Source organism: Nannobrachium achirus, assembly GCF_963921795.1.
Source record: "Nannobrachium achirus genome assembly, chromosome: 19".
Taxonomy (NCBI): domain Eukaryota; kingdom Metazoa; phylum Chordata; class Actinopteri; order Myctophiformes; family Myctophidae; genus Nannobrachium; species Nannobrachium achirus.
This window is the reverse complement of record NC_137826.1, coordinates 39,345,522-39,369,944: the sequence shown is the minus strand read 5'-3', so window position 1 is coordinate 39,369,944 and position 24,423 is coordinate 39,345,522. Positions and strand designations below refer to the sequence as shown.

General features: G+C 42.0%; 1 protein-coding gene across 1 annotated transcript in view; it reads right to left on the bottom strand.

Annotated features, from left to right (window-relative positions):
* Positions 1-24,423, bottom strand: part of pds5b (PDS5 cohesin associated factor B) — a 67,521-nt gene that overhangs the window by 14,323 nt on the left and 28,775 nt on the right. The window contains exons 7-23 of the mRNA XM_080748888.1: positions 23,889-23,969; positions 20,493-20,633; positions 16,501-16,616; positions 15,861-15,955; positions 15,117-15,262; positions 14,359-14,510; positions 12,730-12,843; positions 9,840-9,921; positions 9,323-9,371; positions 7,632-7,771; positions 7,219-7,334; positions 6,350-6,455; positions 5,911-6,071; positions 5,143-5,266; positions 3,281-3,439; positions 2,466-2,534; positions 1,036-1,172 (exon numbers count right to left, since the gene is read on the bottom strand). Of these exons, the coding sequence (XP_080605014.1) occupies positions 1,036-1,172; positions 2,466-2,534; positions 3,281-3,439; positions 5,143-5,266; positions 5,911-6,071; positions 6,350-6,455; positions 7,219-7,334; positions 7,632-7,771; positions 9,323-9,371; positions 9,840-9,921; positions 12,730-12,843; positions 14,359-14,510; positions 15,117-15,262; positions 15,861-15,955; positions 16,501-16,616; positions 20,493-20,633; positions 23,889-23,969 (1,988 nt within the window). The remainder of the gene's footprint in view (positions 1-1,035; positions 1,173-2,465; positions 2,535-3,280; positions 3,440-5,142; positions 5,267-5,910; positions 6,072-6,349; positions 6,456-7,218; positions 7,335-7,631; positions 7,772-9,322; positions 9,372-9,839; positions 9,922-12,729; positions 12,844-14,358; positions 14,511-15,116; positions 15,263-15,860; positions 15,956-16,500; positions 16,617-20,492; positions 20,634-23,888; positions 23,970-24,423) is intronic.

Here is a 24,423-nt window from a genome sequence, read left to right as displayed (position 1 = left end):
ACGAAAGAGGGAAATCAGCGCCGCGGTATGGACGCATTTCAACGTAGTTGTCAACGCAGACATAATTAAAAAGTCCGATGTTGAATGTAGCCTTAGCCTAAAACCCATAAACCATAATGGTTGGATTAATAATAGTTTTTGATTAAGAAAGACGGCCAACTGGCCGTGGACTGGCCGTTTGTGGACGCTGGATATTAAAAGCAGATGTCAGATTCGTCTATGCTGGTAAGACTGAATACATTTTGATATTGATTGAACATGTGGAAAAGGTTTGTGTGTGAATACTTTATTAACAGTTTGTAAAAGAGGATTTTAAGTGTGTGACTGCAGCGAGTCACTGACTGCAGTCAGACCAGTCACCAGACGTGCAGTGCACGTTATAGCATATTATTTAATAATCTAACGTACCCTACTTGTGTAATTATTTAAAACACTTTCACAAGCCACAATGTGGCTTAATATTATTAAGGGTAACAAACAGGCACGCTGCATGCACTCACTGCACATTATAACACGTTTGCTAGTGAGTGTAAATCAGTGGCTTCCTCAAAGAAAAAGAAACGAGGCGAAAAAGTGTTGAAAACATAAGGTTCGGGCCTCGGCTCGCGTCGGACGCTTTTTCATGATTAATGCTTGGACGTCGACTCGGGTCGGACAGAAAACTGTCAGACACAGGTTCGGGTCGGACAGAAAAAATGGGCCCGATCCCAGCTCTAACACACACACACACGCACACACACACACACACACGCAGGGGGAGGGGGGAGGGGGAGGGGGAGGGGGGGGTTGGTGGGTAAACCACCGCTCAGTTCACACGGGTGTGATTTTTTTGTTCTTGTTGAAAAAGCCATAAAAAAATTAAAAGTAAATGTAGTCACAGTACAGTAACAGTATGTGTGTTTGTGTGTGTGTGTGTGTGTGTGTGTGTGTTTGTGAGAGTATGTGCGTGTGTGTGAGAGTATGTGCGTGTGTGTGTGTGTGTGTGTGTGTGTGTGTGTGTGTGTGTGTGTGTGTGTGTGTGTGTGTGTGTGTTACCCCATCCTGCCTTGCTCCGTCAGGTCTCCATCACTGTGCAGGATGGCCGTCAGCATCCTCAGGGTGGAGTTCCCAGATTTACTCTGGTTGTTCTTCACTCCCAGCAGCCATCTGACCATCAGCTTGATGCCCTGGATCTGAAACACATTCATCCATATCAGAAACCTCTCATCCCCATAGTTTAAATTAGGCCTAGAATGATCGAATGTTTTAACCAGTGAAAAATAGCAGATATACAAGCTCACAGCGCGGCACTCGGTGCCGCGCTGCGAGCTTGTAGATCTGCTATTTTTGAAAAAGTCGTGAAAATGTGTGCAAATCTTTGAATATTATGTATTTTCAAAGCGAACGTTTGTAACTCAAATTTTGCTTCTGGGGGGTCCTTGGAACTATGATATTTTGAGATGCGGGTCCGTGGCCATTTTGGGGGTCCTTCACATGAAAAGGTTTGAGAACCACTGACATAGTAGTCTCTCAAGAACAAACTAAGTGAGCTCCAGTTAAGTGAAAAAGGACCTTTTCTTTGACGAAGGCTAGCCAGATTGCTGACATAGAAACATAGATTTTTCAAAAAATCTTAGAAGGATTCAAAAGACACTTATAGAATCAGGTCAAAATTCAAATTTTCACGATTTTTCAAAAATAGCAGATCTACAAGCTCACAGCGCGCTGTGAGCTTGTATATCTGCTATTTTTCAATAGTTAAAGCATAAAATAATGATACACAATAATGTGTACCCGTTCTAAATGGGTTAAACTTGTTGTTTGTTAGTTTTTTTGCCCCCGTAAATTAACGCCCTACTTGATCATATTACAGCCTCACACAAAAGCATCAAAATATCAGATCCGCAAGTTCAAGCGCTGGTGTCTATATTTGACATTATATTTGGGGCATTTCAAAATAGCTTATCTACAAGCTCACAATGTGTTGCAAAATATATAAATTGCTTGTAAATGGGCTATTTTTTCAAATCCAAACTTTAGTGCTTTTTTTGACAAATTATCGGTCAAAGATATTGGCAATAAGCGGTGGTCTAGACTCTCCAAAATCGGGATCATTCATCATCGGACGCAGAAGTCTGGCATCAGCTCGCCTCTACTTGAGGCCTGTGCTGTTAGAATTATGAAATAAATAGGATAGAGGCAAGAGGTGGTTTTAGCAGAGATAAACAGGCTGTTTTGCACTGAAACTGACGTCTTTCCCACCAACCTGGGGCCAGTACTGGTATCAGTGGGATGGGGAAACAGTTTGAGAGTCAAGTCCATTACATAAGTCGCTAGCAGGAGAACTCAACAAACACATGGCAACAGAAACCACCAGTTGGCAGTGGATATACAGACGTAGGACAACATTGGTAAATGGAATATTATTCATTCTAGGCTCAGCTGTTTTCCCTTAGCGCAGGGGGAGAGAGAGAACATAGAGGGACCTTTGCCAGAGTTTCTGGGGAGACCTCTTCATCTGGGACCCACAGTTTAGTCGTCTTCTTTCCTGGGATCTGCAGAGAAAGCAGGACTTGTTAGTTAGAGCAGTTCCCTTGCAACAAACTTCAATATACTTTAAGATCCTAATTATATAAACCGACTATAATTATTTGTATTTATTACTATTCGACCCATAACATTAAAATGTGTAGATTAATTTAATCGTTTTTCCCCCTTTAAAAAAACATTGTTTCCATACGTTTACTAAACCAGTGGTTCTCAACCTTTTTCTTGAAAATAGCTGATCTACATGCTCGCAACGCCTCACAATTTCTGCCCCTAATATTTGACAATTTGGCCAATGTTTAATTTGTCCCTTTAGAGGTATTAAAAAGTCCTTAAACTGTCACTTTAGAAATGTGTAGATCCCCTCTATGCACTTAAACTTTATGCTGGTTTGTTTACTGTTCAATGAGAAAATAACATTGCACATTAACTCATTCTGTGCCAATGACGGTTTTTGACGGGTTTTTTTCAATAGCCCTGGGTGCCAATGACGGTTTTGACGTTTTTTTGTATAGAAAAAAATATATATATATTTTTTTAATTTCAAAAAATTTCAAAAAAAAAAAAATCAAAAAATCCTGGCACAGCTACCTTGGAGCCATTTTGGCATTTGGCACAGAAAGAGTTAAGTTAATCATCTGGGGACCCCCCCCAAAATAATTTGGAGACCCCCCATGGGGTTAGTCCGAGTAACCACAGATTGAGAACCACTGTACTAAACCACTGGTTCTCATGGACGCTGCGTAGTGCGTACCCTGTCGTTCATGAGCAGGTCCTTGACGATGAAGTTGGCCACCAGAGACTTGAGCGGAGCGGCGAACTGCTCGGGGGCCAGCAGGGCCAGGTGTCCCAGGGTGGTCAGGGGTGTGATCAGCTGCTCCAGGTTCCCAGGGTCCAGGCCTTTGTGGAGCGGCTAGGAGAGAGAGGACAGCTCATTGTTAGGCCTGTCACAATGCTATATTAACTCGGAACGCACGCGAGTCGAGTTAGATTGTAACCACTTTAACCATTATTGTATGCTTTAACTTTAGAAAAATAGCAGATATACAAGCTCACAGCGCGGCACCGAGTGCCGCGCTGCGAGCTTGTAGATCTGCTATTTTTGAAAAATCGTGAAAAAGTGTGCAAGTCTTTGAATGTCTTTGACCCGATCTTTGACCCGACTTCTAAATCCTTCCTCTAAATCAGTGGCTCTCAAACTTTTTCATGTCAAGGACCCTCAAAATTACAGATATTTGGCCACGGACCCCCATCTCAAAATATGTTGTTCCAGGGACCCCCCAGAAGCAAATATTTGAGTTACAAATGTTCGCTTTTAAGTAGATATATTCAAAGACTTGCAAAGAAAAATCTAGATTTTTCAAAAATAGCAGATCTACAAGCTCGCAGCGCGGCACTCGGTGCCGCGCTGTGAGCTTGTATATCTGCTATTTTTCAATGGTTAAAGCAGTCAATAATCCTAGGCCTAAATGGGTTAAAATTGCCTAGTGGAAGTTTATCCGTGTTATTTTTCTTCTAGCGCACCAGCAGCTGTGCAATTGCTTCCACACTATGCACAAATAATGCATGCCATGGGAATACACTACATTTCATGCTTTTGTATTTACCGTACCCTTTGATTTGCATGAAACTACATTATTGTGCAAATTCTCTTGCTGTCACAACACACATACAGTAATCTTGTTACAACTCAACAGCATCCAACTACCAACCCTAAATATTTATCTGCACTAACGTTTGCATTTTGTTATTTAACTTGGCCGATGGAATTTCAGTCGCCCGAACTTCTGTCTTCCCTGTGTATTCTGAATTGGATTTAGAAGTTTTGGGTTAGTCAGCACTTCTTGTGCTGTACCGTCTAATGAGTACAAAAATATGGTAAGCGCAGGCAGGGTACCTTTCATAAATTTTCAGCATGATTTACCACCCCAGCCTCAATCTGTTCCTGCTGCTAGCTACTATCAGGCAGGCGATACTGCGGTATCAAATGCCTAACGGCCAGACCATGGGACAGTTTCCCCAGCCATGCCTATCAGGCTGCTGAACATGGAACTGAGGTCTGACGCCATTGTTTAGCAGACCCTGTGATGTCAGAAGCGCGTCAGTATGATACGACAGCAGTGACACTGTCAACACACAGAAACGTGTGTGCGGAGGAAATAATTCACATCAATGTAAATAGTAATTTAAATAGAGTGTAAGGAAAACCCTATAGTGCTTCCAAGTCCATTATCCTGGGGAGGAACGTTTGCCAAAAAATAGCAGATCTACAAGCTTGCAACGCGTCGTGAGCTTGTAGATCGGCTATTTTTTGGCAAAGACATTTGATAGAGTGAAAAAAAGTACCTTTTACCAATTATAGAGGGTTTAAGTGGTACTGGATATGCAGCTCGGCAAATAAAAGGTGAATTGATCCCAGTGCATGACGGAGGAAATAATGTAAAAATAATGTATGTTGGCATAAGCTAATTGGGATCATTTTCAAATAAACAAATAAACAAATGAAGGTTTTTGGTACCGCTACTTAGAAAAAGAAATGTGTCCAATTAATCCTCCACCAGCCTTTGTTTGGTACTTTTGGGGCGGTTTATTGTGGGTCCACACGGTGAAGCTCACCTCAAAGATCTGGGCGAAGTGTGTGTCTCTGTTGGTGAACATGGCATGGATGCAGTGGATGGCGTACTTGGCCTGGCGAGGAGGCCCGCGCTTGGCCTTGGCCTGCAGTACCGGCAGCAGAACACTAGATGGGGAAGGTGAGACAAGATCATTAGGAACCAATACAAAGAAAGAATCACAAGAGTGAAAGTGGTGGAATCCATTTCTTCTGGTGGTTATTACAAAATTTAAAAAAGGAGACCATTTTGAAACGTAACAACACAAATATTCTCTTATCGGTATAATGATCCCTTCGCTGGCACTAACAATTTTTTAGACTTAAGGCTGATTCTAAATCCTATGGTTTTCTGAAAAGCTTGAAACCTGATAACCTAAAAAAAAAAAAAAATGTTTCTGTATCTGTGTTGCTCAAACTTTAGAATGTCAAGAACCCCCAAAATTATATGTATTTGGCTGCGGACCCCCCATCTCAAAATATTTTGTTCTAGGGACCTCCCTAGAAGCAAAGATTTGAGTTACCAAAGTTAGCTTTCAAAGACACATTTTCATGATTTTTCAAAAAATAGCAGATCTACATGCTCATAGTGCGGCACTCGGTGCCACGCTATGAGCATGTATATCTGCTATTTTTGAATAGCCAAAGTATAAAATAATGGTTTAAGTGGTTAAAATCTAAAAGTGACACAGTTGCGTTCCAGGTCTAAACGGTTGTCCTCGACCATAAAAGGCTGGAGAGCCCACTGGAGCGGACGGACGACGTGGACGTACGATTTGATGTGAGGGAAGGCCTCCTCCATCTTGCTGCCGGTGTTCTTGAAGATCTGCAGCGCCGCCTCGGCCACCTTCTCGTCCTCCATCTTCAGGCAGCCCAGCAGGGACTCAAACGTCTCCGCAGAGTGGAACGACACCGGGTGGGTGAACGACAGCACCTGACAAACACACACACACACACACACACGTTAGCAGCGTTTAGGGCTGCGACAGTTAAAAAAGCTGCACTACGTGACTTTTGTCTTCAACCCCCGGATTTGAACCCGGCTTCCTGTGTGCTCTAGTTGAGACCTGACCTTTGACCTTTGAATCTAAATGAACCACAATCAAACTAATAGATGTAATCAATTATAAAAAAAAATAATAATAATTTATTTGGAGGGTTAAAAAAAAGGAAAACGGGTCAGGTTGTCGTTTAGGTGTGTGTCTGTGTTACCTTGAGTAGCTCCAGTCCTGCTCTGATGGCCTCATCAGTTGGAACACCTTCCTCTTCATCATCAGCTGTACCGTCTATCGATTTATTCACCTGTTTTATCAGGGCACTGGTGGACACACACAGAGAGAGAGAGAGAGAGAGAGAGAGAGAGAGAGAGAGAGAGAGAGAGAGAGAGAGAGAGAGAGAGAGAGAGAGAGATTCAGGTTTTAAAAAAATGTCACCAAGTCGTTTTCAAAAGGTTTACAGTACACACAGAATTGTGGGTGTCCACATGAAACCACTGTAGTATATACACTGTGCCCGGCCTGTGAGTGGTGCTGTAAAGCTGCCACAAAGCACCAAAAAGATTGAAGAAGAAAGCAATGTATATTTTAAACTTTTGCGGATTCACCTAAAACGTCTTCATCTGAACGGCACCTCAGTCAAATGTTATGTGATTAAAAACGAATTATTGCCTGCTGTGCATCGTTGTGGAGTTGTTTGGTAACCCCAGGCCAATGACAAATGCCTGTGTCAATATCTGTGAATATCTAATTTAACCGAGTTTATTCAGTCACTCTTCTCAGAGAGAAGGCAAACTAATTGCATACACAGGCACACACATCTCTGACGCAAATGGCATTGATCACTCCTTCAATTATCCTTTCACAACATAACATGGGCAGGGACTCCCTTTAGCAAGAACTTTATCCACGTTGCCAAGGTAGGGTTGAACAAAATACCTCACTGACACGTTGTGTGTTAGGATGTATGAATGTATTTATGGAGATTGTATGTGTAGTTTCAGTGTGTTGTATGCTTCTATGGTTATGTGTTCAATGGGCTGTGAAATAACCATGCAAACATACTGTACATGCAGCCATCCATACCTGATGGACTCTGTATCGATGTGGACCGGGGCGATTCTCTCCAACAGGAATTTCACCATCTCCAGGAAGGGGTTACTGGGCTGCTTGGGACTCCCTAGTTTCTTAGTAATGTCTCGCTGAGAACGGACACACACACACAAAATATAAATAATTACGTCCAAGTGTCACATCACTACAACACATCCCATCTACAAGCTCACAACACATCATGAAAACATCCCATCTACAAGCTCACAACACATCACATTGCAATGCGTTGTGAGCTTGTACTTCGGCTATTTTCGCCAAAGCAATTCTGTGCTTTGGGTGAAAAGAAGGCGGCCCATGCATTGAGCCCTGGGGACCCCTGGTCAACAAAGACATAGGGTTTTAAGTGGTTAGTGGTCTAAGCAGCCCCTCCAGAGTGGACTCACCACACACACTTCAGCCTGTTTACAGGAGCAGGCCGGGCTGACCAGGGTCTCCAGTTGGTCTCGGATCCTCTCGTCGTCATCCAGCACCTGGGCCAGCTTCTTCACAAAGTCCTGGGCCTTGCCTGGGTCTGGAAGGTTCCCTACACACACACACACACACACAAACACACACACAGATACAAAATTACACATTTGTAAGTCAGACAGCAGTCAGATATTGAAACGTTGTCGCTGTCAGTAGGGCTGTCACTGTCACGATTAAAAAATATAAGGTAGATAATTAATTGTCGCACAAATAATTGTGATTAACAATTTAATAGTGTTTTTGTTGTTGTACATTGTAACATATGATATACAAAGAAATTAAATAGACAAAGACATTTCTGACATATGTAATAAATAATGATATACTTTAAAGACAAGTAAAAATTGTGGAAATAGCCGATCACGAATGGACACGAAAGTTATTTCTGTTTTTCTTTTCTTTTTCTTCTTTTTTTATGGAAACGATGACAATATTTGTGATTATCTCAAATAATTGCGATTAGAAAATAATGTTATAATTGTTACATGCCTAGCCTAGCTGTCGGGTAGAAACCTCCTGTATCCATATTTCAACTTGTTTATTTGTACATTCATGTCCTACTTCATTCATCACACTACAATGTCACTCAAATGTAGCAAATATTTTCTCTATTTTCAATAGTGGGTTTTATACGTATTGATGAGCTTGTGACTAAAATAATACATAGTCTGACTCTATTGGAACACAGCTTTGTTTTTCCTGTATTTCCTGAAAAGATAATTTTTTTAAGGTTTGCACCAGACAGCAATGATATAATATTTCAGATTTGATGACAAACTAGAGTGAAGAGACAAACTAACAGAGTGGAGTTAGTATTTCACTGTGTCATCTGTAATACAGCTTTTCAACTCCGGTGTTGTGACATTTTAGAATGACAATCTGTTCAAAATCATTTCTGTTCCATCTGATCTGCATGTAATGTTTAACGTCACTGCAGAGGCCTTTCCACAGCTCCTGTTGCAGTCATTAACAACTGTTCCAAGGTCAACTTCCACTACACCGTTCCCCTTCCAGCTGGTTCAGCAATCGATAAGTATAACAAGCCTGTAGGTCTTCGCACATATACAAATCGTCATCTTTAACTCAAAAAAGATCAGCTCATTTTGAAAATCTGTGCAAATCTTTGAATGCATACATATTTTTATGCAAACATTTGTAACGCAAATCTTTCTTTCTCTTTGTCTCTGGAACAAAATATGGTGGGGGTCCGCAGTCAAATGCATATAATTCTAGGGGGTCATTGACATGAAAAGGTTGAACACCACTGATATAGAAACATAAGAAAACCATTAGGATTTAGAAGAGAGTTTTATGTATTTTTTCAGGTCTTAATGGTTTAACCAGTCAGCATAATCTTTCTTTTGGAGTCGTTTATCTTCAATAATAGAGATTTACATTTATTGTGAAATTATCCTCCGTCATGCACAATCACTTTTTATTTGATGATGCCATGATCTGTAATGCTGTTTTTTTTCCTGCCTGAATATCCTTTAACCAATTGTCAACACTTCGTCCTATCTGGATGTAAAGATTATGCATAATAGTGTGTGTGTGTGTGTGTGTGTGTGTGTGTGTGTGTGTGTGTGTGTGTGTGTGTGAGACTTACTTGTGATCACCATCACCTTGGCGAACACAGCCTTGCTGGCCGTTTCCGACTAGACATGACACACGAGAAAGAATTGAAGAACATTAGTCAAATGCACTATACAGCAGCCTCAGATAGTATTCAGACACCTTCCCCTTTGTCCTACATTCTGTTATAGACTTAATTGAATCATAAAAATAAGAAATAAGAAAAATCTAATCATGATTTTTTCTTAATTTATTTCAAGTCTAATACGTCTTTAGACAAAATGTATAAAAAATGTAATAAAACCCCAAGCCAACAGTGACTTTCAGAACCTTATCAGCGGTATGTGGCGAGTGCGTGCGTGCGAGTAATGGTCCCTGGTTAATTGAAGGGAAACTGTGCGCCTGCGAGGGTACGTGCGTTTGCGCGTGCGAGTGCGAGTGCGAGTAATGGTCCTAAACGGCCCTAGTCAATTGAAGGGAAACTTGACACAGGTAATGAGTAACCCACTGATCCCTGTGATGAGATGTGCATGTTAGAGTAGTGTTGTTACCTTGGGCTGTTTGACAAGGTCCAGCAGGTCTTTGACATGATGTCTCAACATGTTCTGACATTTCCACATCTCATTCAGAGCCCTGAGAGAGCGAGGCAGAGGGAGAATACAATCACCATAAGGACTACAAATCATTGTGTGTATCTCTGCAACACTAAATGACCTTGGTACATAGAAATACTGTACTTATGAACAGAGCAACCATTTCTGACAGAAAATTCACAATTTGTATAATTTCACAAGATAGTCTTCCCTCTAAGTTGCAATGTAACACTAAGGTCTCAGAGGCACTTGCCCGTTGGGCAAGTACAGGTACTTGCCCAAAGGTCATGCCCACTTGCCGAAAACAAAATCATCCATTACAAAATGATAGGTAAAATTTGAATTACCGCTCAATTAAAAAATGTTTTTACTTTCTGGGGCTGTGCAATAAAAAGATGGCATGCCAAAATTGTTATGACAATATCTACATAGCTATGAATATGACTATGGGTTCACACTTGTTATTTTATATTTTTAAGTGTAGAAACAGTGAAAACAGCACATTATAGGTCAACAGTGCTCTTATTTTACATTCCGCAGACCAGAAGACAGCACGCTCTGACCACGTTCAGGTGTTTAGTAGACAGATATCTCGTGTTGTGTTTATAGACGGTCGTGTCCCCTTCTCAAATGAGCACTTGCCCAGTCGGACAACCCCCGAAATCAAACTACACCTGCCCGAATTTTTTATTTACCTGGTGAGCAACCCTTAGCGTTAACATCCGACTGTAACACGGTTCTTTTTGCACAATTGTTCATGCATTGTTTTGTTTTGATCGTTTTGTTCTACCTTTGCTTTGGCAATGCAACGCATGTTTTCTCATGCCAACAAAGCACCTTTGAATTGAAATGAGAGAGAGAGGTGAGGGATAGAGTGGAGATATAAAAGGGAGGGAGAGAGAGATAAGAGAGTGTAGATAAAAAGGGAGACAGCAGGAGAAGTGAGAAAGCGTGTAGGTGTGTGTCAGAGGGTGAGTGTGGGAGTAGAAACAACACGGTGCATGTAAACACATTTTATCGGTCAGGGGAATGACATCATGGTTCCAGCTAGGGATGGGACGACAAGCGATATTATCATTTATCGTGATAAAAAACACTCACGATAATCGTATCGCGGAGATGTAATTTATAGTGATATTGTCCTCCGTCATGCAATTCAATTAAATTCAATTCAAAGGGCTTTATTGGCATGAGAAAACATACGTTTACATTGCCAAAGCAGAAATGTACACAATACAATACAATCAGAACAAAATATGCACAGGTGAAAACAGTTTTCATGCATCACGGTAACGTGCAGGCAGAGCAGGGATATATACAATGGTTTTTAAGGTGGTTGGGTTCCATTTGATATCCTTCTCTTATCACAGCAACTCACGAATCTTGCTGCTGTGTTTGCACATTCTTTTACTTCACCCAGCAGGTATGGGAGTTTTTCATCATTGGTCATATTTTCAAACTCTCCTTGGGTGGTTATGATCTGTGGGAAGTATGTGTCTCTGATGTCTTGGTACAGCGGACAGGTGGTTAGAAAGTGTAGCTCAGTTTCCACTTCATTTTGTGTGCAGTGGGTGCAAAGTCTGTCTTCTCTAGGGAGCCAGGTATGCCTGTGACGTCCTTTCTCGATTGCAAGACTGTGCTCACTGAGTCTGTACCTAGTCAAGATTTTTCTTTGTTTTGGGTCGGCCACCTTGCTCAGGTATTCTGCCATGGTGTATTCTCTGTTTAGGGCCAAATAGCATTCTAGTTTGCTCTGCTTTTGGGTTGCTTCTCTCCAATGTGTCAGGTAGCTTTCTTTCTGCTGTTTTATAATTTGGTTTAGTCCAGTGAATTGTCTGTCTGGTGGCTCTGCTTGTGTTTGTGTACAGAGTTCCCGGACCAGTTGGCTGAGGGGGCATCTCTCTAGGGTTTCTCTGTGTGTGAGTGCCTTGTTATGAAGTGCATCTGGGTCACTTTCTTTTAAGTGGTTATAAAATTTGAATGCTCTCTTTTTTATTTTGATTATGAGAGGGTCATGCACTGTGATCAATTCAGATCTGTTATTTTTTGGCAAATGTTCCGCCCCAGAATAATGGATTTTGATTATCGTGATAATATCGCAAAACGCGATTTCTTTCGTCACAATAATAATCGTGATATGACATTTTCCTATCGTCCCATCCCTAGTTCCATCTGTTAACCACTTAACCCATTTAGGCCTGAACACATTATGACGCAATATTTTACGCTTTAAATATTTAAAAAAAGCAGATATACAAGCTCACAGCGCGGCACTGAGTGCCACGCTGCGAGCTTGTAGATCTGCTATTTTTGAAAAATCGTGAAAATTAGAATTTTGACCCGATTCTATAAGTGTCTTTTGAATCCTTCTAAGATTTTTGGAAAAAAAACCTATGTTTCTATGTCAGCAATCTGGCTTAGCCATCGTCAAAGAAAAGGTCCTTTTCACTTAACTGGAGCTCAGTTAGTCTGTTCTTGAGAGACTACTATGTCAGTGGTGCTCAAACCTTTTCATGTGAAGGACCCCCAAAATGATATTTATTTGGCCACGGACCCCCATTTCAAAATATCTAGTTCCAGGGACCACCCAGAAGCAACATTTGAGTTACAAACGTTCGCTTTGAAAATACATATATTCAAAGATTTGCACACATTTTCACAACTTTTTCAAAAATAGCAGATCTACAAGCTTGCAGCGCGGCACTCGGTGCCGCGCTGTGAGCTTGTATATCTGCTATTTTTCCACTGGTTAAAGCATTCAATAATTCTAGGCCTAAATGGGTTAAAGCCCAGCATCTGCATCGTGGGTAAGGCTTTCACGGAAAACAGCAGACCGACAAGCTCTTACTTGACAGCGTTGGTGTCCAGCGTGGCGTACAGGTAGTAGAGACACTTCATCCTCTCTGTGGTCTCCAGGTTGTGAGGAACCATGAACTGAGCAAAGATACGCTCCACCAGCAGTCTGTGAACACACACACAGGTTTGTATTACTATACTGGTGAGGACATCAACATTTTAAGACAGAAAAAGGGAATTAAAACAAATCATTAGTTATTGCAATTGTTAACCATAAGACAGATATATTATAAATGCTATTTTTGCCATTTTTCTTTTCTCTTCCTTTTTGCCACTTTTAAAACTAATGCCTGAGTTATACTTTGCGCAATGAAAATAGGGGATCCACAAGCTCAAAACGTGTTGTGAACGGTGTTTAACACCAGCGACAGCGTGCAACCAAGTCAGGCATAATACCTCCAACTACAACCCTTAAACTAACCTCTACATGCTTAATCCCAAAATAAATCTTTTCCTAATTATCAACAAACACCAATTATTTTATCATAAAACATACTTTTCTCTTGTGAGGACCATGAGAATTGTCCTCGCAATGTCTACTTGTGGGGACATTTGGCCCTCACAAGTATACACACACACACACACACACACACACACACACACACACACACACACACACACACACACACACACACACACACACACACACACACACACACACACACACACACACACACACACACACACACACACACACACACACACACACCTTTAGAGCAGAAGGTCTGCTTTCCTAATTATCGCCCCCTCCTTCCATTATTATCCATTAGACTTCTTTAATACACTCTCTCTCCTCGGCAGGGACTCCATAAAATGACAAGCCTCTCTCGCTCTCCCCTGCTCTCTCTATCAGTCTCTCTGTCATGTGTAACCTCATCAAGCTGTCTGGTCTCACATCACATTTAACGATACACAGATACTGTAATCAAACTATGAAGCTCTTCAGCAGGATTCAACCAGGAGAGAGAACAGTCAATCTGTCATGCTGTGTTGTAACATGCAATAAACTATACTTTGGTATTGGTATAACTCCAATAATAGTAATAGGACAGTGTTCCTCAAAGCAAGGCGCAGATATAATTAAATACATACAAGAAACTACAACAATATTGTATTGTACTTGTAGAACCCACATCCACATGCGTGCACGCACACACTCTGGGCCCTATTCTCGCCCATGCCTTACATCTCATCCAACTTCTTTGCCTTTCTTGACTATTTTGAAAAACATTTTAAATAGCTGATCTACAAGCTCCCAACGTGTCAATGTATATTGTCTATTTGAAGTATTTTAAAATGTTTTTCAAAATAATAAAAAAGGCAAAGAAGTTTAGGGAATAAGGGGTAGGGCATGGACAAAAATATAGCTTTCTGTATCGTACTCTGCATGCGCACGCACGCACGCACACACACACACACACACGTTTGTTACTATACTTCAAGGATTACATCAACATTTTAGGAAGATGCTTTTGTGAATGGCTTTCAAAAATCTGATCTACAAGCTCACAAACATGTCGAATCCAACGATGTAAATCGTCTATTTGAAGCATCTTAAATGTTTTTCAAAACAGTTCTGATCTACAAGCTCAGACATGGCTGAACGAGGCCCATGGTGTACCTGTCGTCGATAGAGTTCTGGTAGTAGATGTGGAGCAGCTTGTCTTTGATCCAGGAGATCTGTTTGGATGCTTCCCTGCCTCCTTCCCCCTGCAGGGAGTACTTCCTGTAGATGGACGCCAGGCCCATCATGGCCTCCTTACGCACACGCCACTAGAACACACACACAGAGAGAGAGAGAATGGAAAAGTCATGTTACTGAACACACACCACTAGAACACACACACAGAGAGAGAGAAGGGAAAAGTCATGTTACTGAACACACGCCACTAGAACACACAGAGAGAGAGAGAGAAGGCAAAAGTCATGTTATGTGAATTTTGACCCAGTAATGTTGCTAGGATTTCAACGTAGTGGGTCCCGGTGCCCAACAGTGTTCTTTTAGATGGGTCCCAGGGAAATTAGATGAGAGTAAAATGTGACCCTTTTAAAGTGCAGCGTTTAACTTGTGTTTGATCTCATACGGTTAGGGAGCCCGCCTGGTTGTCCCAGGTTTGATTCCAGGCCAGGCCAGCAATGTCGATGTGTGTCCCTGAGCAAGACTGTTAACCCCTAATTGCTCACATGCTCCTTGTGGGCTGCGAATAAGCTGGGTTGGGCTGAAAATACTGAATTTCCCTTGTGGGAGGAGTAGGTAACTATTATTATAATAGGGTTATATTACATGCAGAAAATGCATCTGGAACTTTAATATATGAAAAATAAAAAAACAGTAGGAACCACTCCAAAAATCATGTTTTTAATTCAAAGAGAACTCACTCTCTTGTCCAGGGTCCTCTCTTTGACAAAGTTGAGCAGGGCGTCGTTGACCAGCGCCAGGTCCTTCTTGGCGGCCGTTACTATGGAGACGATGACGTCGTGGCGGATGGCCTCCTCGGGGTCATGTGACCTGACCTTCAGGTATTCTGGGTAAAAGACCAAAGAGACCAGGTTGACTTGTAGGAGTGACTTGTAGGGGTGCGTGTGTGTGTTTGAGTTTGTATTATATTAACCTTGCGTCACCAGGCTTTCTCGGGGGAAAGCCTGGTGCTCGTTTACTAAACAGGTCGGTTGATCCTGTCTAGACCGGATGGCATCCTAGACTGGATGGCAGCGGATGACTGGATGGCAGAAGCGGCGTCGCTTTGTTTTGGTTCCCCGTTTGTTTCCCCAATCCATATCTAAATGCTAGAGGAGTGTAGTCTTGCCAGTCGCAGCGAGTTGGATTAAAGATGGACATATCAAACAAACTGTTCCAAAAATAAGCAAAACGACGCCACATCAAGGGCTTTATTGGGTAGGTACTAAAATGTTGTCATTGAGCGCAGGGAATTGTTTTGGGTTAAAACTGATTCTGGTTTGGTATTTCCTGCCAAAGTGTAGTCCGTTTTGACAACAAAATGATGTAGGACACCATCCGCTCCTGACCGCATCAAAAGCCCGAAATTGGAAGTGATCCCAAGCTAGTATTTACATTGTCCAAAATATTTTTGTAATAGAAACGTGTGTTAGTAAATGCCATACCTGTGAGGTCTTTAGCCAGGTCTGGGTGGTTCATTAGACAGTGGCTGGCAAACTTGACACACTCCAGTCTGATGGGTACGTGGATGTCATTGAACCTGTTGGAACAAAGCACAGCGCTGAGTTGTGGGAACACACACACACACACACACAAGAGATGGGACGATATGAAAATTTCATATCACGATTATTGACGAAATAAATCGCGATTTACAATATTATCGCAATAATCAAAATCCATTATCCTGGGGCGGAACATTTGCCCAAAAATAGCAGATCTACAAGCTCACAACGCGCCGCGTTGCGACCCCAGTATCAAGGTGAATTGATCCCAGTGCATGACGGAGGACGATATCCCGATAAATTAAATCTCCACAATACGATTATCGCATGTGTTTTTTTATCACGATAAACGATAATATCGATATCGTCCCATCCCTAACACACATACACACACACCCTTGCTCTCCAGCACACACACACACACACACACACACACACACACACACACACACACACACACACACACACACACACACACACACACACACACACACACACACACACACACACACACACACACACACACACACACACACACACACACACACACACACACACACACACACACAGTGATGCCCACCTGCCAAGGTAGCACTGCCACAGAGGTTTGTTCTGTGACGCCAACTCAGAGTCTTTGGCTCCAAACATCTTGGCCAACAACTTGACCACCTGCAGCCTCTCGTCATTATCATTACTCTGAGAGAGAGAGAGAGAGAGAGAGAGAGAGAGAGAGACACAGAGATGACAGCTATAACAAGTCATCCACATTCATGATGTGAGCCACCCGTATCATTTTCATAGCTCATAAAAAGAGAAGCAGTTTCGTCTATCAATCAGAGTGGAGAAAAGAGAGCTCGAGAGAGAGAAGATGAATGAAAATGAACGCAGACGACATTGCAAGGAAAGAAAGAGGCCAAGATCACAGAGGACAGGAAAAGGAATGATATGGTATTATGCAAATGAAGCAGCGTGTTAATCAGACAGACGCAGAGCATGTAAAGGAGGTCGTTAGGCAGACACACAGGTACATAAAGGAGATGGAGTGTTATGGCACTTCCCCACTGCATGATACCACCTCCAGGGATTAGAGCAAAAACAAACCTCCAAAGTCCCAATCTGTGGTTTATGAAACAGAGTGAAAATAGATCCTGCACACTAGCACTGTTTAAACATAAACACCACAATATGTAGAATTACGATGTTTAGGTATTATCTAGGGATGTCCCGATACCGATACCAGCCTGTTTTGCTCTACCCGTACTCGTCGATATTGCTCACGGCAGCGCCAGATACCATTTTGTTTCATAAATATCAAAAGTCCTAAGACACAGTTTTGTGTGTGTTAAGGTGTCTCCACACCAAACAGCCTACATGAGACTCCTTCTGACTGTACACGAACTGCAAAGAACTGCAAAAAACTAAGCACTGTTTTCCTATAATGTTGCTAGTTGTGGGTTGCTTTTGTTTGGACTTGTAATAGTGCTCAATAGGCTTTTGGGCTTATTTTCATAGATCTGCTTGCTTGTTTCACTCACAGAATCTGGCAACCGGAGGCACTCTGTGTCCTCCGCGCAGAGGGAAAAAAACAACACGGGCAGCTGCAGCACTATTACTAGCCTACTTCTGGATCAGATTGGAATAGGAATTGAGATTTGAGATTGAGAAAATGGTATTTAGTTAAAATGTGCCACGAGAAAATGTCTCTGGCTTATTTAGGCTTTGTTTCTGCAGCTGCAGCAAACTAAGTCCGCTATACAGGAGTATCAAGTCGCCTCAACCCTACCGACCGATTGCAAAAGACTGAGCAGGTTTGGTTTTCGATCGACGGGTTCCAACAGCCCTATCGACGGCAAGCACCTCTTGCCGACAAGTTGCCGATGGCTCCCGGTCGGCAGCAGACGCTTTCTGCCGCCTTCCGCCGCCGATTCGTGGCCAAATCTGTGTGGTTAAAACCTTGCTTTAGTTCAACTAATGAACAGTGTTTTCACCTTCTCTCACTCTAGACATGACAACATAATTATTTAAAGCATTTTATTTTGGAGCGCCACACACTATTTAAGCACTTGTACATAAACTTAACTTATGTATCGGTATTCGGTATCGGCAAATACTCAAATGAAGTATTCGTACTTGTGCTTGGTCAGCAAAAAAGTGGTATCGAGACATCCCCAGTATTATCACTATCTAAACATATGTTCTTGCTATTCTACGTGCAGCCAACCATCCATCTTCAACCGCTTATCCGGAATCGGGTCGCGGGGGGTAACAGTTCCAACAGAGATTTCCAGTCTTCCCTCTCCTGAGCCACTTCCTCCGGGGGGATCCCGAGGCGTTCCCAGGCCCAGTGTGGAGAGATGTAATCCCTCCATCTGGTCCTTGGTCTGCCCCCAGTGGGACGCGCCGCGAGGACCTCCCCAGGGAGACGCTCGGGAGGCAACCGTACTACGTAGATGCCCGAACCACCTAAACTGGTTCCTTTCAAAGCGTCGGAGCAGCGGTTCTACTCCAAGTGTCTCTGTAGGGCTGTCACAATTATTACATAATAATCGTCTAATCGCTATTATTTGACATAATCGCGATTAAATGACATAATCGCGATTATTTTTCATAATCGTCATAATCATTTCCATGTTGAACATTTTTCAAGTCAAATATAGTGGAAATAGCAGATCTACAACATGTCGCGATGCAACACGCTGTAAGCTTGTAGATCGGCTATTTCCACAATCAATGTTCTTTTTTTTTAAGTATGAAGTTGTCAAATATGTCAGTTATTTCTTTGTATATTTAGGTTAGGTGTCATATCTACCATGTGCAACATCAAAGCCTAAAAGCCAAACAGAAATCATTAATCACAATTATTTGAGTGACAATTAATCATGTCATGTAAAATGTCATAATCGTGACAGCCCTATGACTGAACATATCACCCTATCTCTACGGGAGAGGCCGGCCATCCGTCTGAGAAAACCCATTTAGGCCGCTTGTATCGGTGATCTCATTCTTTCACAACCAGTCGGAAGAAATTGCAGATTGAGGCTTTAATAATAGCTTTTATATGAAATAAATGTCTTCTGAGAGTATTATGGCTTGATGGAAAATGCTAGAAAACATGTTTTATTTTATAGATTTTTTAAAAATATATTTTGGGCCTGATAGGTAGACCCACAGGAAATAGGGGGAGAGATGGGGGGGGGTGACGTGACACGCAGCAAAGGTCGCCGGGATCGGAACTCGTATCCGAACCCTAGGATCCCAGACGGTTAACGACGCCAACCGCCCCGGGCCTTCTATTGACAGTTTGACCCATTTTAATGGGTCACAGTGGGAAAACACAGTAGAGCTGGTAGACTGGAGTAGAGCTGAATAGGTAGCATGCAGTGGAAAAGCAACCTGAGAGTCACAGGCCTGTGGTGATGCAGTAGGCTCTCTGCTAACAGCTAATGAGACTGATCCATCACAGCACGGCAGAGTGCTGCTGAGGCATCATTATGCCCATAAGAACACACTCACACACACATGATCTGAGGAATAATATAAGGAAGAATACTGTTGATGCTGCTGCTGCCACTAGTACTCCTTTTTTACTGATACTGTTAGTGTTACTACCATTACCGTTATGCCTAATGCTACTGCTACTACTATCCCCGCTACTACTAGTGAAACTAGTATTACCATGTCTAGTACGAATGCTACCAGAGATATATTGTTGTTGTCGGGTGGAAACCTTGTATGTCCAAAACCATTCGTTTTGTATTTATCATTTAAAAAATGAATTAAAATACAAGGCGTTGTGTGCGGAGGGCAAGCTTCCGCGTGCATCACAGAAACTTAATGATATAGAAACTGCTCTGGTCGTTTGCTTATTCGAACGCACACTACTAGACTCTGACAAGTCCTGGAAAAGACGTGCTGTGATTGACCGGTAGCCACAGAGTGGCAGCGTGCCTTATTGGTACAGCAATAATACTACTGCTAGTACAATCACTACTAATCACTTTCTGCTACCACTCCTATAACCCAACTAATACTACTCTCACCATCTAAACCACTACTTATAGCTGCTACTACTGCTGCTAATAGTAAGGACTCGTAGTAAGGAATAATAAGGACAACAAGAATAAAAGGCAAGTGAAATTCCTTATGCATTGAACCTTACACACACAGCAGTTACAGTCTCACTACATACACTACAAGGACAGTGCATTCTAACTACCGTAATTGCCGGACTATAAGCCGCGACCTTTGTCCCATATTTTGAACCCTGGGCCTATACAACGATGCGGCTAATCTATCGATTTTTACAGGAAACGGCCACCAGGGGCGCTCTAGCAGGAAGCAGGACAAACACCTGCGGCTTATAGTCAAGTGCGGCCTGTATATGTACACATTTGTTTTTCATTCTAAATTTAGCTGGTGCGGCTTATATTCAGGTGTGGTTTATAGTCCAGCAATTACGGGTACAAGCTCACAACACGTTGCAAGCATCATGTGAGCTTACAGATCGTCTATTTCCGCCGTTGGCGTACTTCAATGGCGTTGGATCAAGTGTAAAACAGGCGAGTCTGGTACCTTGAGTTTGAACTCCAACTGAGGCAGCACGGAGAGCAGGAGGTGGCTGTCGATGTTGTACAGCTCTAGGATCAGATCAAACACGTGCTCCGACAGGTCACTGACGGACGTCTTCCCCAGCATCAGCACCTGGTTGAAGAACTACGGGACGGATGGATGGAGAGAGGAAGAGATACAGATCAGAGGGGAGAGGATAGACAGGACTCACACATGAGCTGCCTTTCTTTGTCTAAAAGACATGAAGTGAACACCTCTGCAGAGAGACATTACAGACTCAGGCCATAAAAGAGGAGATCGAAAATGATGGACATAAACATACAGTACAGGTTGACTATATCATTGCTGTCGGGCAGAACCTCTTATCTCCATATGAAGTGTTTTTTTTGTAATTAATGCCCTACTTGGGGTGGGCAACTTTGATGATGGAGAGGGCCACTATATTTCCACATTCACTCCAGAGGGCCACAATGCATACAGTCAAAAATAGCAAAAATAGCAGATCAATAAGCTCAAAACGCGCCGAAAATAGCAGATCAATACGCTCAAAACGCGCCGCACTGCAGCGCGTTCGAATTGGAATCCGGAATTATTTTTAGCTATTTTAATTGGAATCCTGTGAAGTAACAATTTTATTTAATTTCATTAAGCTACTAATATGGACTGAACTAATGAAAGTGAGTCAAGTTTGCATGGTTGGAATTGTAACAGCTGAAATTAATAATCAATATTCCAATATTAACCAGCGGGCCGCATCACGAGTAGGTGGGGGCCGTATCAAATGTAGCAGATCTATAAGCTCAAACGTGGCGTTTGTCGATCTGTTACTTTTGCGATGCTTTCAATATATAGTGATTGATCTCCCTCTCTTACACGCTCCCTCTTCATTTTATTGCGCATACACAAACTAGAGCCTGACTGATGTATCGGCCAGTCGAGATAACGGGCCAGTATTTTACATCTGTTTCATGAACATTGATTGCTTAAAGCAGTTAAAAACCACAACCCAAGCCAGAAATCTAAGTGCAGTCATTCAGCCGTGAATTTAAAACAACCACATTCAGGCCATTACAAAGTCAGCCTGCTATAATCACCTTAATAATATACCAAAGATTAACCCATTTAGGCCTAGAATTATTGAATGCTTTAACCAGTGAAAAATAGCAGATATACAAGCTCACAGCGCGGCACCGAGTGCCGGCTATTTTTGAAAAAAGTCGTGAAAATGTGTGCAAATCTTCACCACTAGAGGGCGCCCAATGGCCATAGAATCCTACATAGACAAGCGCTGGCATATGCACAAGCCGTGCGCAGCCATGACTCGCCTGAACACTTTCCTTTGTGCATGTACAGGAACAGGATGAAGTTAGCTTGAAGTTAGCTATTGGCTACCAAGCATTTTAGAAGCCCTATTTTCGGCGATTTAGCCATGATTAAACCTTGCACACCTCATGGATATGCATGGAACAGAGAAAATGAGCTCTAAAGATCCTGGATTGCATTGGAGTGGATGGTAAATATCTCGCTCTCGCGGGCCGTGTAAACAGATGACGGCCGGCGGCCCAGCTCAAAAAAAATAAATAAAAATAAATAAATTATATATATATATATATTTTTTTTTAAAGCCGAACCAGTTCGGGATCGGCACCCTGATAAGGACAAATAAAGCCGAACTAGTTCGGGATTGGCACAGTAAGAGTTAAATATATGTATTTTCAAAGTGAAAGTTTGTAACTCAAATTTTGCTTCTGGGTGGTCCCTGGAACTAAATATTTTGAGATGGGGGTCCGTGGCCAAATAAATATCATTTTGGGGGTCCTTCACATGAAAAGGTTTGAGAACCACTGACATAATAGTGTCTCAAGAACAGACTAACTGAGCTCCAGTTAAGTGAAAAGGACCTTTTCTTTGACGATGGCTGGCCAGATTGCTGACATAGAAACACAGGTTTTTCAAAAAACCTTAGAAGGATTCAAAAGACACTTATAGAATCGGGTAAAAAATCGAATTTTCACGATTTTTCAAAAATAGAAGATCTACAAGCTCGCAGCGCGGCACTCGGTGCCGCGCTGTGAGCTTGTATATCTGCTATTTTTCAATAGTTAAAGCATAAAATAATGATACGCAAAAATGTGTACCCATTCTGAATGGGTTAAAGGACCTAGATATACAGTCTCAGCAGGAAAAGCTCTGTTTTCATCTTCATTCAGTATGTTCGACTACAGTAAAGGTTGTCTATACAGGTCTCCCCCAGAATAAAATTAAATCTGATGACTGCGGTTGTCCAGAATGCTGCTGCTTGAGTCCTTACTAATTACCAAGAAAGTGTATCGTATCACTCCAGTAGTACTAAGATCTTTTCACTGTCTCCTTGTCTGTCAAAGAATTGATTTCAAAATACGGCTGCTGGTCTAAAAAAACAACATTGAAGCACCAAATGTGGTGAAAAAGCATTCCGTTTTTTTGCACCACATATCTGTAACAAACTCCCAGAAAAGGTGCAGGTTTGCTGAAGAATATTTGAGCTTTTACTGAGGTTTTTTATTCATTTCTTGTGCTGCATTTTCTGTTAAACTTTAGCTTATTCTTATCTTTTATTTATTTATTTATTTCACTTTTTTATAAATGTCCTTTTACGATGCTCTCAACATTTTGTGTAAAGCACTTGGAAAACAGCTTTGTTGTATACAGATGATTCTATACAAATGTTTTACAGTTAACCCCTCTGGGACTTTGACGATACAAACGTGTTATGTGAGCAGAACTTTCACATTGTTCCACTGCATGTTGGAGATATTCCCTGCACTACTTAAAATCGGAGCCAGCCAATGCGATGTCACCAATCCTATCCTATCCATATCATGGTCCAATATGCAAATTAGCCACTTGCTGAAACCTGAAATGACTTTGCTTTGAGCTGCGGTGGTGGGCGAGCTGTTATTTTAATATTTCATTATTCATAGATTCAAGGAGAAAGAGTAGATGTGGCTCCAAAGTTTTGTTTGTTTGTTTTGACTTTGTAATATGGGAAAACCACAAAAATATTAATCATAGCAGTGTATTATTTTATTTTATTTACATACTTTAAATGTGTCTGCAGGAGGACTTTAAGGAAGCAGCTTGCTATTCTGAGGTACATTTGCATATTTCCATAGTCATTGAATCACAAACAAGGAAAGGTCGCTTTTTGCTATATTCACCATATCAGCCACGACATTTGTAATCAGTGAATTGTTTCCAGTCCAACACCGGTATAGGTCAGGTTCCAACACATACACACTCAAACAGACCCCTAAAAAATCGTATACGCATGAACACAAGCACACAAAGCAAAACCTCTTGAGAGCGAGCACTCAACCACCACAAGTCCGTTCAGATAATAGAGGTTTGTTGCCTCACGTTTGTGATGTAGGGTTCGATGGCCTGAGCGGTCCTCTTCAGCAGAGCCTTGGCCAGGTCGTACGCCTGCTTGTTCAGATTCTACACACACACACACACACACACACACACACACACACACACACACACACACACACACACACACACACACACACACACACACACACACACACACACACACACACACACACACACACACACACACACACACACACACACACACACACACACACACACAGCGAAAGAGAGAACATGGAATTAAAGTCAACAATAATAACATGGCAGCCATAATTACACACGTGAGTGGAAGGAAGAACAATAAGATTCATGTGGATTCACTCTTTCTGCCCGACAATTAACAATATGTTTATGTGCAACTGACCAACAAAAAGGGTTAAAGGGTTGAAAACCCTTTAACCCTGCTCCTCTGACCTGCAGTTACCCCTTCTCACCTGCAGGGGTCTCACTGAATTACAGGGCACGGAAGACCAGCATGAACTGCTTTGCTACGAACCCTTTGACTCTTTGGGGGAGT